This window comes from Capra hircus, chromosome 1, assembly GCF_001704415.2.
Source record: "Capra hircus breed San Clemente chromosome 1, ASM170441v1, whole genome shotgun sequence".
In the NCBI taxonomy this organism is placed as follows: domain Eukaryota; kingdom Metazoa; phylum Chordata; class Mammalia; order Artiodactyla; family Bovidae; genus Capra; species Capra hircus.
The window spans coordinates 138,559,150-138,575,977 of NC_030808.1; the positions used below are offsets into that span (position 1 = coordinate 138,559,150).

General features: G+C 36.4%; 1 protein-coding gene across 5 annotated transcripts in view; it reads right to left on the reverse strand.

Moving 5' to 3' along the window:
* The window catches only part of ATP2C1 (ATPase secretory pathway Ca2+ transporting 1), a 153,112-nt gene that overhangs the window by 61,175 nt on the left and 75,109 nt on the right, over window positions 1-16,828 (reverse strand). For all 5 annotated transcript variants that reach the window (XM_018051409.1, XM_018051436.1, XM_018051432.1 and 2 more), the window contains 6 exons: window positions 16,089-16,199; window positions 14,684-14,800; window positions 10,908-10,997; window positions 8,656-8,691; window positions 5,031-5,092; window positions 4,569-4,677 (listed from right to left, as the gene is read on the reverse strand). In XM_018051409.1, the coding sequence (XP_017906898.1) occupies window positions 4,569-4,677; window positions 5,031-5,092; window positions 8,656-8,691; window positions 10,908-10,997; window positions 14,684-14,800; window positions 16,089-16,199 (525 nt within the window). The remainder of the gene's footprint in view (window positions 1-4,568; window positions 4,678-5,030; window positions 5,093-8,655; window positions 8,692-10,907; window positions 10,998-14,683; window positions 14,801-16,088; window positions 16,200-16,828) is intronic.

Consider the following 16,828-nt stretch of genomic DNA (forward strand, 5'->3'; position numbering starts at 1 on the left):
CCACCTTTTCCCCCATCTATTTGCCATGAAGTGATGGGACTGGATGCCAGGATCTTAGTTCCTACTCTCCTCTTTCACCCTTATCAACAGGCTCTTTAGTTGCTCTTCACTTTCTGCCATTAAAATGATATCATCTGCATACCTGAGATTGCTGATATTTCTCCTGGCAATTTTGATTTCAGCTTGAGTCATCTAGCCTGGCATTTCTCAGTCCAACATTTTGCAACAGGAATAAACAAACTTATTTCTCCTTGGCAAAAATGTGTTGATTGTAATGGTTCCTATTTTGATTAATAAAGATGTATCTGAGTCTAGTTACGAGGATTTAAAATTCACGGTCCGAAACCACATTACATTTGTACCAACCAGCTAGCCTTAGATAATCTTTCACCATAACCATATTCAGCAAACAACAACACTCCAATAAGCCAATTTAATTACATCAAAGGTAGTAACCTGTGTCTAGAAAAGAAATGTACCTCATTAGCTTTCTTATGTCTTCAGTCAACACATTTAAGTCTAGAAAAAAAAAAAAAGGCTCAACTCTTTCAGTAAAATTGCCTCAATCTACTGTCAAAGTAGTTGTAAAAACCTGCCTGTGGTACCAAGTAGTAGGTAAAATGAATAGGAGAAAGAAGTTATCAGAAGGAATTAAAGATGGTCAACTATACATGTAAAGTGGATTAACCAAAACAAAATCAACCTAAGCAGCACAACACTGCCAAATAAAACATGTGCTGATGAAGTGCTGAAAAGCTAACAGATAGGGGGGAAACAATCACAACTAATCAAATACTCCACAAAGTATATATTTCTAAATTTCACAGCATCAAGCATTAAAAAGTAGAAAATATTCTCCTATTAAATTCACACTGTATCTTTTAATACATATTTGCTGAATGGATAAAATATGTACTAATCCACATTCTGACAATTTTTCTTCTACATGCATGAGATAATGTTAGTTATCTGAAATAATTCTCAAGTGCTGCTGCCCTTGTGTGCTCAGTTGTGTCTGACTCTTCTCAGCACCATGAACTGTAGCCCACCAGGCTCCTCTGTCCATGGAATTTTCCAGGCAAGAAAACCTGAGTGGGTTTCCGTTTCCCACTCAAAGGGAATCTTCCCAATTCAGGGACTGAACCTGCATCCCTGGTGTCTCCTGCACTGGCAGGTGGATTCTTCACCACTGCACCACCCTTGTGTAAATGAAAGCCCTTAAATACCTGACCAAATCAAATGGTGTTCTGAAGTCTCTATGTCATTATACTGTAATGGGAAACATTTTCTTCTATCTATCCGAGTGAGGAAGCCTGCTTCTGAATAAAAGAAGCACTCCAGAATAAATGGTAACAAAAACTTCCCAGATTCAAATAAGGGTTCTTAGGCAGAGGAGAAGAGGATTTATATTAAGTGACAGGCCTACTACATCTCTAAGGAAAAATAATTCAAGGTCTTGTCAGTAACTAAGTATCAGGGATAGGAGGAAGGGACAAGAATGAGTAAGAAAGATATAGAAAGACCTACTAAGGGGAGAAAGAAGGTAATAAAGTAAAATTAACATTCCCAATACTTACTGTATTGTATTATTTCCACTCAACAATTAAAGCAATCTGGTATCTTTCAAAGGATAAATTTTTAAGTATTTGGAAAAAAGACTTCTCTCTATTCCAAGATTAAATGAAGCTTGTACTTATTATAATTCCAAATGTCCTTCAGGCTTTCCATAACCTCCATATGAGAACCCATGTTTTGGGACACAGTAGGCATTCAAAGAATGAAAGCTGCAGACACGTCAATTCCTATCGATGAGACTGGTATGGCTCATGGACTCTGGTCTCCTTTCACTAGGTGTCTAACTCTGCCCCTTCAATGTATCCTACACCTAGTGGCAAGATTAAAGGTAACACCATTGCCAGCTGGTTATGACCTTCAAAGACAAATCCCAACCAATAACATCTGAAGCAGAGCTTGGTTTCCAACACTCCACTGGATTCTGATCCCACCAGATATGTTCTATCTACTCCTAACTACTCCAGCTCTGGATCACATACCAGAACACTCACAGTGACTCTGCAGATTCTAAATTCTGCAGCTGCTCCATCTCTACCCAGTACTACCCTCTGACTGGGCTTCCCCAGTGGCTCTGGCTTAATGGTAAAGAATCCATCTGTAGCACAGGTGACTTGCAGGAGACTCAGGTTCAATTCCTGGCTTGCAAAAGGCCCCTCGAGAAGAAAATGGCAACCCGCTCCAGTATTTTTGCCTGGAAATCCCCATGGACAGAGGAGCCTGATGAGCTACAGTCCATGCATGACTGAGCAACTAAACCACCACCACCACCTGTCAGTTATCACCACCAGACCAATCGCTGTCTTGAGGCATTCTCTCGTTTCACTCCAGTCTAAAGTAACCTCTCCCTTACCGAAATTTTCTACTCCATTTTTTGTACTTCTGTTTCATTCACCCAGTTTTAAATCTTATGGTGAGATCTCTGAGGGTATGAACTCTATCACACCTTCTCTGTGTTTCCCACAATACATAATACTCCCATAAAGATCTACCAATTCACTACAGGGACACCTCAAAAGACTCTATGAGAAAGATGTATATTTAAAGGAAAAAAATTTTTAAACATGTTTAGATATGTCACTTCTTTATATCTACTTTGATAATCTCAGTATTTTCAGTAAATATTTAACACATTTACAATTAAAATAAGCACTAATACAATGGGATTCTATACATCTTCCTACTATTTGTTCTCCACTTGAGCCAACTACTTATTCTATTCCTATTTCTGTTCTTTTTTTTTTTGCCTTCATTTAAATTTTAAAAGTTGTTTCTTTTCTTATACATTTTTTAAAATTTTAACTATAGTTGATTTCAAATTGTAGTATCAGTTCAGTTCGGTTCAGTCACTCAGTCGTGTCCAACTCTTTGCGAACCTATGAATCGCAGCACGCCAGGCCTCCCTATCCATCACCAACTCCCAGAGTTTACCCAAACTCACGTCCATCAAGTCGGTGATGCCATCCAGCCATCTCATCCTCTGTCGTCCCCTTCTCCTCCTGCCCCCAATCCCTCCCAGCATCAGAGTCTTTTCCAATGAGTCAACCGTTCTCATGAGGCGGCCAAAGTATTGGAGTTTCATCTTTAGCTTCAATGAACACCCAGGGCTGATCTCCTTTAGGATGGACTGGTTGGATCTCCTTGCAGCCCAAAGGACTCTCAAGAGTCTTCTCCAACACCACAGTTCAAAAACATCAATTCTTCGGGGCTCAGCTTTCTTCACAGTCCAACTCTCACATCCATATATGACCACTGGAAAAACCATAGCCTTGACTAGACAGACCTTTGTTGGCAAAGTAATGTCCCTGCTTTTGAATATGCTATCTAGGTTGGTCATAACTTTCCTTCCAAGGAGTAAGCGTCTTTTAATTTCATGGCTGCAATCACCATCTGCAGTGATTTTGGAGCCCCAAAAAATAGTATAGTTGATTTCAAAGAACAGTTAAGATCAAACCAGTCAATCCTAAAGGAAATCAACCCTGAATATTCATTAGAAGGACTGATGCTGAAGCTGAAGCTCCAATCCTTTGGCCAACTTATGTGAAGTGCAACTCATTGAAAAAGACTCTGATGCTGGGAATGATTGGGGCAAGAGGTGAAGGGGGAGACAGAGGATGAGACGGTTGGATGGCATCACCAACTCAATGGACATGAGTTTCAGCAAACTCTAGGAGATAATGAAGGACAGGGAAGCCTGGGATGCTGCAGTCCATGGCATCACAAAAAGTCAGACATGACTTAGTGACTGAACAACAACACAGTTGATTTTAATGTTGTTTTCATTTCTGCTATACAACAGTGATTCAGTTATACATTCTATTGTTTTTCCTATTCTTTTCCATTACGATTTATCACAGGATACTGAATATAGTTCCCTGTGCTATACAGTAGGACCTTGCTATTTACCCATTCTGCATATCATAGTTCACATCTGCTAACCCCAACCTCCTGTTCCATCCCTTCCCTAATCCCCATGCCCTTGGCAAATACAAGTATGTTTTCTGTTTGAGTCTGTTTATTTCAAAGGTAGGTTCATTTGGGTCATATTTTAAATTCCACATATAAGCAATATCACATGGGGTTATCTGTCTTTCTTTTTGCTGCGAATGGCATTATTTCATTCTTTTTCATGGCTGAGTAGTATTTTCTTGTATATATGTACCTTCATTGTGAACAAGTATCTTCTTTATCCACTCCTGTCAATGGACATTTGGGTTGATTCCATGTCTTGGCTATTGTGAATAGTGATGTATGATCACAGGGGTGCATGTATCTTTTTGAATTATAGGTTTATCTGGATATATTTTTTAGCCCCTTCCTCCATGAGGAGATAGCAAGAAGGCACCAGCAATGAACAAGAAAGAGGGTCCTCACCAGGACGCAACCATGCTGGTCCCCTTGATCTTGGACTTCCAGATGCCAGAACTATAAGAAGTAAATTTATCTCTGTGGTAGTTTGTTAGAGCTGCTCAAACAGACTAAGACATCAAACTCACCTCAAACAAGCGCAAGTCAGCAGGAACCCTGTCCCCAACTGAAAGGCAAACTGTATCACCTGGAACTAAGTCTCGTGCAAGCGTATGCTCCAATTTTCCTTCACGCACACTGTAACATAAAACAGAAATAGCCACAGCTGAAGAAAGCAAGCAAGACCCCTTACTTTAAGAAATTCCTTCCAGTGGGCTTGCCTGGGAAAAATATATTGCATTATCACACAGTCACATACAAAAGGTATCTGCTAAATAAATCCATGTCTCAATAATCTCAATAAAATCAGAAGTAACAAAAGTTTTAATAGTACAACTTGCTATAATGAATAGACCATGAATTTTTCATGTCAGATTAATGGTTTCTACCTTATGTTCAGACAAATCTTGGGCCACAAGGTATATTGTACTAGTCACATTTAATTTCTACTTTTAAGAGTAGAAATCCGTTATCAGAAACAAGGATCATACCAATGGCATTCTGGTGGCATAAGTTTACTTAGTTCTTCAAGAGATTTTTCTGAACGATATTCCTATTTAAAAAAAAAGAATATTAGTAAACAATATTTACAAAGAAACGCAATAAGCACATTCTTAAGAACATATGCTATGTTAGACTTAAACATTTACATAAACCATTATTTTAACATTTCTCGAAATTTTTATCTTTTTGTTTACTTATACTCCCATGCAAAAACACTTGTCCTTTATTAAATGTTATATTATAGGGACCAAACAATCTTTTATAATTATATATTCTCAATTCTGTATTTCAATATTCAGTGTACAAACCTAAGGTCAAGTTACTGATAAAGTGAAGAAAACTAATATTAGTATAACCAAAGAGTATGTAATTTTCAGTCATTAAAAAGTTAAGATTACTGAGCCTCATAATTAAGATAATTTTACTTTCAGTGTTTAATGACCAAGGAAGTCAAACAATTAAATGCAAATAACACTGGCACTGAAGATTCATGCCATGGCAACTGTAAAGGTTTGTGAAATATGTCTGTGGGAGAAACATGAATTAAACAAGGAGTGAGACATGGCTGCCCTACCCCAAAAGACATGTTTCCCAAGACTCTGATTCACCCAAAGGGGAAATTCTCAGGAGCCCTAACTCTGTGAGGCTCAGTCTTCCTCCATCCATATAATCACAGCTGACAGTCAGAGACATCCTTCAACACACTATCCTATTTAGTCCAACTTCAATGGACTGTCTCACTTCATGCAACGTCACTGCTATTTTTGTCTCATTCTGCACTAAGTACACCAACTTTTTGATCTAAGGTTAAAAAGGGAGGAGGAGGAGTAGGGAGAGTAATGGAAGTGAAAGTTGGGGTGGGGGGAGTTCTGAAATGACTGCAGTTCTAGCAAAAATCAAAACTGCACATCCATCACAAACATTTTCAAATAGAAAATGCAAAGCTATATAAGAATAACTTAGAAATAAATCTGTCTTTACTACTAAGACAAGAGGAACAAATGTGAGAGTAAGGTAAATCTGTAAATATAAAAATCACAAGACACCCAGTGCAATATACAGCATAAGGAACATTATAATTTTGTATGGGGACAGATGGTTACTAGACTTATCATGGTGATCACTTCATAAGGCATACAAGTATCAAATCACTATGTAGGGTACCTGAAACTAACAACATTGTATGTTAACTATACCTCAATTTAAAAAAAAAATTAGACACCCTTCCCCTAACTATATCAAGGATATTAAGGAGTTTAGAAGTTTTCCAAAAATTCCATAAAAGGCTAGAAAATACTCACCAGTCCTAGATCCTAGCCATGTAAAACATAAAAGCTGCCCAATTTTTACCTCCCTCTTTAAACTTCTTAGCCTTTACTCCCTACAACTACAAAGTGAAGTCGCTCAGTCGTGTCCGACTCTTTGCGATCCCATGGACTGTAGCCCACCAGGCTCCTCCGTCCATGGGATTCTCCAGGCAAGAGTACTGGAATGGGTTGCCATTTCCTTCTCCAGGGGATCTTCCCGACCCAGGGATCAAACCCAGGTCTCCCTCATTGTAGGCAGACGCTTTAACCTCTGAGCCACCAGGGAAGCCCCTGTATCAAAATGATCCTTCAACATACCACCAAAAACTTGACAGCCATCTCAAATGAACACCTAAAAGTTAAATTTTAAATTTATTGTAAAGGCAGCATCAATATGTAATTATACAGAACAATTAGCTATTTTTATGGCTGCAAGGAGGTATAAGAGGGATGGGAAATGGAGATTAGAAAGGATAGTGGAGTCAGATACAAACATTAAAGGACTATAAAAAGCACTCTTCAAAAATACAGGTAAAAACACAAATATAAATAATACTAAAAAATGACGACTTTCTGAAAGATTTCTGACAGTTTTCTGACAAAGCATTAATGTAAATTCAACAAAGAGTAAATAAGACCCGTGTAGAGAGGATTTTTAATTGTCACTTGCAGAATATTTTGTTCTGTCATAAGCACATTTGGGGAAAAGGCTCACATCTGCATAAAAAAATCAGAACTGCCAATCTGAAACTGGGCTTTTCATAAATGTTTCAATTTGTTCTTGAGTTTTCCTTCAAACGGACCTATCATAAAGATACTTGGCAGATGGTTTCAGCCATTAAGATTTAAGGTGTGCAACACCATTTTTAGTAAAAGTCCATACAATGTTAAAATTGTCATTTTGTGGAACTTTTTTTGAGGGTGGGAGTTATTTACCAAGCTACTAAGGTCTTCGATTTTGTTGTTGTTTAGTCACTAAGTCATGTCCAACTCTTCTGCAATCCTATGGACTGTAGCCCGCCAGGCTCCTCCATGGGATTTCTCGGGCAAGACTACTGGAGTGGGTTGTCACTCCCTTCTCCAGGGGATCTTCCCAACCCAGAGATCAAACCCTGCATCTCCTGCATTGGCGGGCATATTCTCTTACCAGTGAGTCACCAGGTAAGCCCATAAGGTCTTCCATACAAAATGATAATTCTCTAAGAATTCTTATGAAGCAAGCCACTCCACACATCTGTAGCACTACTAGTGATGCAAAAGCATTCCAGCTACTGGTCCAATGGGTCGGGCATACCATGCAAGTGACCATGAATGAGACCCAGCCTGGAATGACCTCTGCTAAACTAGCCCTCAACCTGCCTTAAGGTAATTTTTATGTTAAAACATAAAAGAGCATTTCCTACATACAGGATCCCTGATGGTGTACTAATGCAACTCACAAAGTTGTTGCAGATAATCTGATTCCAACCGACTGTTTTACACTGGGTGGCTATAAAACAAATTACTAAATTAGAAATTATCACAGGACACCTGGATGATGACAGGAAATATCCAAGGAATATATCACAGATGTGAAAATAACCACAGCCACTTAAAATATGCTCTTTCAATTATAAACATGAACTTCAAATGACATATTACAGTTTTCCTTAAATTAGAATAATTCTTCTAGTTTTATTAACAGTGCTTCAAATTTTTAACCATCAAATGACACCTGCCAACATTGTTCTAAAACCTGCAGAAGTTATCAGATATTTAAAGAAACATAAAACTAAGCCCATGTTTTTATTTATGTCTACACTAGTCAATAGAAATTCAGACATTATCTCTACATTATTAATTTTTTTAAACAGGGTTCCTTTTCATAAATTTTCTTTACTGTCTCAGTGCCTGTGCTGAATGGGGAAGTTTGATCCAGATCGGAACATCCCTTCCATGGATGAACAAGGAGCCTGAACCCTGACCCAATTTTTTAACTAGAAAAAATTTAAAAGTCTACTGCTGGATTTTATTTCTGTTTCTGTACTTTTTGTTTCCATCTGCTTCAGTCAACTTTAAATAGAAACACTATCAAATAGAAAACTAGATTTTCTTCATGCCACTGACTAAATCAAAGCAGTCGTGTTGGTTCCACAAACTTCCTTTAAGAGTTATTGTTTCTGAAATCATTTCAAAAACATAGAGCAAATTATTCTGAACATACCCATCCCCCAATAAGTAAACATTTTAACATAAACCAACTTGATTTTTTGAAGCAATTAACTAAAATACCACTTTATAATGTTATCAAAATGGACTTACTCACCTGAACGAAGGCGACCGTAACAACGATAAGTATTGCCTAAACAAAACAAAGAAACAAGTTTTTTAAATCAGACACTGCAGCTTCTGAAATAATTATTAAATCGTATTTTATTTTTCTGACTCTATCTGCAGCCCCAAGACACCAGACACTAAGCGCAGGACAGCCAGGGAAGGAATCACAATTCTGCCTTGAGGCCTAGGGGTGGAAAAACCCAAAGCCGACAGGAGTCTGCCTCCCCAGGATTGTTTCTTAAACGCTCTGATCTCAGGATCCCTTTACAAACTGAGGACCAGCTTTCGTTTATGTGACTAATAGCTACTGATATTTACCATATTAAATACTTCTTTAATTACTGGGTTTTAACTTCCACTTTCATCAAAAAAACGTAAGTGCATTACATGTTAACACGTACAATATTTTTTATGAAAAACTCTTTTGCAATCCCACAGATTGTGGCCAACCAGGCTCCTCTGTCCATGGAACTTCCCAGCCAGAATACTGGAGTGGGTTACCAATTCCTTCTCCAGAGGATCTTCCCGACTCAGGATCAAACTCATGTCTCCTGAATTGGCAGGTGGGATTCCTTACCACTCACTGAGCCACCAGGGAAGCCGTATGAAAAATATATCACTCCTCAAAATTGTGAGAAAAGTGGCAGTGTTTTCAATTTTTCTATCTTTGGTGTTCGCTTTAATACTGGGTTGGCCAAAAAATTTGGGTTTTTCCATTCTCCTATCTGCTTCTGCATTTAATTTATTGACATGTTAATTTGGCTAAAGTTTATGAAAAAAATTCAACCTCATACAGATACTGTTGGAAAGGGAGGAGTTTATTTTAAAAGCCTTTTCAAATAATTGTGGTTTTTATTCTTAGCTACTACAGCAAAATTAGACAACTGCTACTAACTTTAAAAGTAATTTGCAATGTAGAATCTAAAACTAGATCAGTGAACTTTTCATAGTCTGTTATATTAGAATCAGTCTCCTTACTATTGTGAATGAATATTTTGTATCATCATGCACAGGTCATTTAGAAAAGGTTGATTCACTGGGTTATTCAAATCTTCCAAGTGTTGACACATTTTATAATTGTTCCCAAAAAATCACATTCACTGAAATCACTACTGATCTCATTAGAATAAGGTCTTAAAATAGGGGAGCTATCCAGCATAAAAATTTTGCAAAGTTCTAGTTACTACTGAAAGCTTGAAGTTTACCATTGGTAACAAATTCTGTCAGTTGTTTCTCTTGTAGTGAAAGGTTATTTCACTCACTTTCAAAAAAAAGTATGCCAATTATTCAAGTCTTAATACCCATAGTTTGTGTATCAGTCATTCTTTGGAGTAAAAGGCTAGTTCACTTCAGCACACAGCCTTTCCTTGGGACAATCACCATACTTCAATCAGTACTTCCTATTTCATCATACAGAACATTAAAACCTATATACCTAAGGATCAAGATTTAGTAAAATTATTTTTTACTGTTTTATCGAAAACATTACTAAGAGAAACAGTGAAAAAAAACATTAAGTACTAGACAGTTTACTAGATAGGTGCCACTATCTTGACTCAGACCAAATGGTTTTACCCACATCACTTTTGCTCCATTAATGCAAATGTCTACAGCAAAAAGACAAATAACATTTTAGCTTTATGAAAGTAGTTTTGGCCTCACATCTCCCTAAAATAATCTCATAGACTCCCAGGAGTCCACAAGCAAAAGCTGGAGACTTTGAAGCTCTGTGTTCATTTCTCCTGTGCAGTTAAGCAAAACACATTTGCTTTAATCAATGCCTAGACTTACTATAAATTTTTATACTACAATGAAGCAGAGGGCAAGGAAAAAAAAGATGAAAACTAGAATAACCTAGCTGGAGAGAACAAAATCTTACATAGTAAACATACAGTGCATTGTTAAATATTTTTAATTTCAAAAATGTCAGGCTTCAGTTCACAACTAGTCAAACATACTCTGAATTGGAAAGTAAAAGAAATTAAATATTTAATTGGAAAATTATTATAAAATGTTTCACATCTATGAAATTATCAGGTTGTTAAATAATTCCCAAGGGTGCCAATCACAGACCCTTGAACATTACTTGAGATCACTGCAACTAAAACCAGAATCTAAAAAAAAAAAAAAAGCAAACCTGAAGAAAACAATAAGGCATCCCTCAATTCATATTCTAAAATAAAAGCCAATCCTAATTTATACAATTAACTAACAAGTTAAAAATACATATATTTTTCTTACCACAGTGATACTGACAGCATCATCAAACTGATGCATTAAAACACTGATGACTGCAGAAGCCAGAAGCAGCATAATAAGGGGATTTTTAAACTGAAAGTGAAAACAAACAGCAATTCAAACAGTTTTGCATGAATGACAGTTGTATACCATCACAACAAAAGCCTTAAAAAAAGAAAACAACTATCAGGGCATTACTATGTAAAACTAAGAACTGACCAATTCTTAGAATACACATGTATTTTTAGTACTTATTAATTTAACCAATAAGCTGTTCTGAATCTCTACTGGGTCTAGAATAAATGGAAAATGACTTTAATAAAGATTTATATTAAGCACTGGTTAGAATACCTAAATTATGAACTTCAAACACTCTCATCATTCCTATATTTTAAGTAAATGGGCATAAATTACAATTCTGTGGTTGACCCACCCACCATAGGAACAACTAGATCCCACCCACCAGTGCAACTAAGAGCATACAGTAAGATCCTCGTTCGCCACAGAAGAAGCTGAATATTTTCCCAACACTGGTTTCCCTGACATCTAGCTAGCAGAGACAACAGTATCTAAAGAAATAAAAACCACAGTACCAACTCAATCAAGAAGCTCTTAAAACAAACAAGCATCAGAACAACCCCAAATCCTTCCAGTTGGACATCCCAGTTAAACGTCAGAGCTCCATTGCTGGAGTGCCTTCCTCTGATGAAATGCTCCCAATAGCCGTCAAAGCTGCAAGGTCACTTTGCAAAGAATCCATCACAGCGGATAGCCTCAGCCTCTGGATATCATTAACTCTCAAATTAGACACCACCACCTCCTACTTTCTTTATGGTTCCATTCTCTGGCACAGCGTCTACAACTCTGCTTCACATCAGAATCTTGTGAAGGGCTTCCAACAAATGTCCACACTCACACCACAGCAATCAAATCAGAATCTCTGGGCACAGGACCCAGGTTTTAGCATTTTTAAAGCATTCCCCCAAGTGACTCTAATGCACAGAGGATTGAAAATCACTGCTCTAACAAACTCAAACTAAAACTGCAATGTGGTTCAGGGTTGACAAACCACACACAAACTGAGTCAGAATACCTGTTTTGAATCCAATTCCTTAATTTTTTAAGCCCCAGAGGTGCTTCATCTACTAAAATACTACCTTGTACTAAAAACTGTGTAAGGATTAACCAAGAATTTATATTAAAGCACTGTGTATACTATAAAACCCGCCAACGTTAGCTGTTATTATCACACTCTGAAAGCAAGCTTCACAATCATTTTATTTGCCCCTAAAAGAGCTGTGCCGTGGTACTAAGGACACTACCTGATAGATGGCAGCCTCTAGACAAATGTCTGTAGAACAACAAAGATGCTGTTCTCTGTAGAGGAGTGAAGAGTCGTTCAGTGCTTTATGATTTAAAACTGATATTTAATGCTAATTACTGCTTAGCAATAATTAATAGCATTAATAATTAATGCTAATTATTACTTAACTATATTACAGGCACTATATTTCATTTCATTCTCACAGCAATACCATGATGCAAGTACTCCGGCTTTGAAACAGGATCAAGAAAGTAAAACATTAAATCATATTACCCAGTGATAAGTCAAATCACTGTAATTTATAAATCCAGAATAAACTTCTGAAGTTCTGGATGATGTGGAAATACGGTAAAGGTGAGAATACAAAAATACACATACAAATTATTACATTAAAAACAAGATGGACACAAAGTTCGTCCCTAAAAATTCAGTTTTTCTACTTTAGACAAATTCATTTAACAACATGGTAACTTTTGCTTCATTAACAAGCAAGCCCCCTTAGAAAAGTTAAACATAGATCTTTTTTAAAAAAGAATCTGAAGATTAGAAGGCATTACAAAGTTTCTTTACTAAAAAGAATCTGTTTGACAAACTAACTCTACTAGCTAAAAATTGGCCACAGGAAGTTTGTAGCTTTTCACTAACATGCTTATTATCAAGATAAGAAAAATCCTACAGCAAATCTTTCTGAAAAGATTAAAATATTAATAAAATATAATAGGTTGGTGCAAAAGTAAATGCAGTTTTACACTGCTTAACTTTGCCATTTGATATTGGAATACATTCTTAAATAAATGTGGTTATGTTATACATCATTTTAATACACATTTCACTTTGTTTTTCTGCCAATGACTTATTACTTGCTGTTTATGTTTATTTTAGACTAGGGAAATGATGTTAGACAAAAAGCAAATTCGAGCAATTTTCTTGAGTTCAAAATGTAAAGCAGCGGAGATAGCTCACAACATCAGTGATGCATTTGACCCAAGAACTGCTAATGAATGTACAGTGCAGAGGTGGATCAAGAAGTTTCGCAAAGGAGACAAGATCCTTGAAGGTGAGGAGCACAGTGACTGGTCATCAGAAGTTGACAACAACCAACTGAGAGGATCATTAAAGGTGATCCTACACAAGAAATTGCCAAAGAACTCAACACTGACCATCCTATGGTCATGCAGCATTTGAAGCAAATTGGAAAGGTGAAAAAAACTCCGTAAGTGGGTGCCTCATGAGCTGACGGCAAATCAAAAAATCATCATTTTGAAGTGTCATCTTCTCTTTCTTACGCAATGAAAACAAACCATTTCTTGATCTGACTGTGATGTGTAACAAAAAGCGGATTTTATATGACAACTGGCAACAATCAGCTCAGTGATGGACCAAGAAGAAACTACCAGGGAAGACACAAGAAACTCCAAAGCACTTCCCAAAGCCAAACTCGGACCAAAACAAGGTCATGGCCACTGTTTGCTGGTCTGCTACAGGTATGACTCACTACAGCTTTCTGAATCCTGGCTAAATCAGTACATCTGAGAGGTATGCTCCGCAAATCCATGAGACACACCAAAAACCACTGCCTAAAGCCAGCATCTGTCAGAAGAAAGGGCCCAATTTTTCTGCACAACAACACCCGACCTCACAGAGCACAAGCAACACTTCAAAAGTTGAACAAATTAGGCTACAAAATTTTGCCTCATCCGCCATATTCACCTGACCACTCATCAACTGACGACACTTCTTCAAGCAACTCAACAAGTTTTTGAAGGACAAATGCTTCCACAACCAGCAGGAAGGAGAAAATGCTTTCCAAGAGTTTGTCAAATCCCAAAGCATAGATTTTTATGTTACAAGAATAAACAAACATTTCTCATTGAAAAAAATGTGTTGATTGCAATAGTTCCTATTTTGATTAATAAAGATGTGTTTGAGCCTAGTTATAATGATTTGATATTCACAGTCTGAAACCGCAATTACTTTTTCACCAACCTAATAATTTAAAATAGCTATTTTCTATTAGCTACTATCGCCTAAGATTATTATCTCCATTTTCTAGTTAAGACTCAGAGGATAATAAGGTACACACAAGCTATTAACAGTAATAAAGAAAGGTGGAATTTGTAACCAGGCAGTCTGGATTCAAATGACCTTTTGCTAATTTTCTAAACTAGTCATATTACTTTAAAAAATACTAGCATTTCTGTAATAAAATATATATATATAAGACACTTCCAAAGGAAACTACTATTATCACCTCCATGTGATATAAGCCCTTAAAGATTTACACACTAAAAATTATAGAAATTCCAACCTAATAGTAAACTCTAACAAATGAAACTAGTTAAAAAAAAATTTTTTTAATATTATTTCATTTCTCCATAAATAACTTCACAAAAGTAAAAAACTACATTAACAAAAATACAATTAAACTACACAGCATGAGAAAATAAAAATATACCTGAGAAATATACTTCTTCCATAGTGGCTCATCTTCACTGATATCAAACTCATTCCAGCCATGGAAGGCTCTCCTATGACTTACTTCACATTTGTTTAGACCATTCTGAAGATCAGCCTATGAGATTTTATATATAAAAGTTACTGAAAATATTAGCAGAAAACAAATGAGAAAACACAAAAAAGTACATATGTATGGTCGTATTTATAGGAACTTCTGTGACAATCAAAATTAATCTATGGGGACAAAGCATATCAGTGAGTGCCTGGGGCCAAGAGCAATGGAAGGATTAGCTACAAAAAAGACACGTGGAATCTATATAGAGTGATGAAAATTTTCTACATCTTCATTGTGATGATGGCTATATGTGCCAAAATCCAAGTGTATATTTAATTGTAGTCTATATAAATTGTATATTAATTGTAGTCTATATAAATTAAACCTCAATAAAACATGTTAATGTAAGCAACTAGATTAATAAACAAAAAATTATGATTTTTATGCGGAAAGAGGAGTAACACAAAAGTGACAATGTACAGAAAGCAAATTATAAGTACATTTTAACTAGTTTTCTTGGTTCCCACTGTTGTCTTACTGTCTTCTAAAGTTAGTTTCTCCAAAAGATTATGCATCTTTCTTGTTCTCTGAGCCTATCAAAACTGAGGTTGGTATTACCTTTTGTTCTTAGACTGTACATTTATTCCAAAGAGAAAATCTGCAGTTCCTAAATTACTGAAAATAATGAAGTTAAGTCCTCAAACACCACCTACATTCTTCAGTCACTACCTCTCATGACTTGTTATTTGAAACTATCATTAAAGAATGAAATTACTTGCATCTCTGAAGTAGTTTCTCTGACCAAAAGCTTTATAATAGAGGTCAATAATAGTCTTGTGATACCTAAATATATTTAGAGTAAGTGGCTTTAAAACAAAGAGTATAAATACAACCCGCCCCAAAAAAACCTTAAAAAAAAGGCGGTGGGGGGGGGGGGTATGCAATGCTTTTAATGCCATCATTAAAATATGTGAATTCTGAAGAGAAAATTTTAAATATTCTTTTCCTCGTGTTCCATTAGACTGTGAAAAACTAGGAAGAGACTGAATTACATAAGCAAAATTTACTCACAGTTCTGAACTTATATTTAGCTTTTACAGTAGAAAACATAAAAAAGGATAAAACTCCTAACTCCACTTATGTTAATAATTAAATTGATCACTTTCCTAATCCAACTAATCCTCACAGAGCACTAACAGTTTCCGCAACACTAATGATCCAGAGCTGCACCGTCCTATCAGGGAACCACTAGCCACACACACCTGCAGAAAAGAAAACTCTACTAGATAGCACTTAGCTAAGTGGCTCATTCTACTACACACTCCCTTCCTCCCCACCAAGAACTTACTTGGAGAATGCTTGCAACTTCACTGACTGGTAATTCACTTGCTTTTTTTGATGTCAATACCGGAATCATTGTCTCATTTTCAGAATTAGGAATTTTTTGAAAACGTGCAACCTAGGAAACAAAACCAAAGGAAAAATATTTGCATATACTAAACAATTCTAATGCTGTCCAGAATAAATGAAAATTCATATGTTCCCAGAAACTTTTATCACAGAAAACAAATATTTTCAGACTAATAAAGAGTATCCAGTGAGTCCTATTATGCTATTCTAAAAAGTACATTTCAGAAAATAAGCTACCAGTGAAAGCTAGAATACAAAATAATTTTCATACTGCAAAAAAGGATGCTATTTCTACACCAAATTAATCAGTAAAAAGTAAAACAGATGTCCTGTCTAGCAGATTCCAATCATTAGAGTCATAATCCTCTAAACTCATTACGTTTAACATGAGGTACAAGGAACAGCTAAGCTTGTTCCATTTTAACACTACTGTTGATCAGCTCATTTCTTAACTATCCAGACACCAGGCTACTCTGCCAAAGCACCAACACAGAACGTGAGACTTATAGATCCATTCCCAAACTAGAGAAAATGGAAAGCAGACAGACCAGACAAGCAGAGGACACATAGGTGAGAGTGAAGGGACAAGCAGAATGAGTCTTAGAGACGATGGTAACCATGACACCTATTTGACGTAGCTTCATAAACAAGTATCTACAGAAAGTGTTTTAACACAGT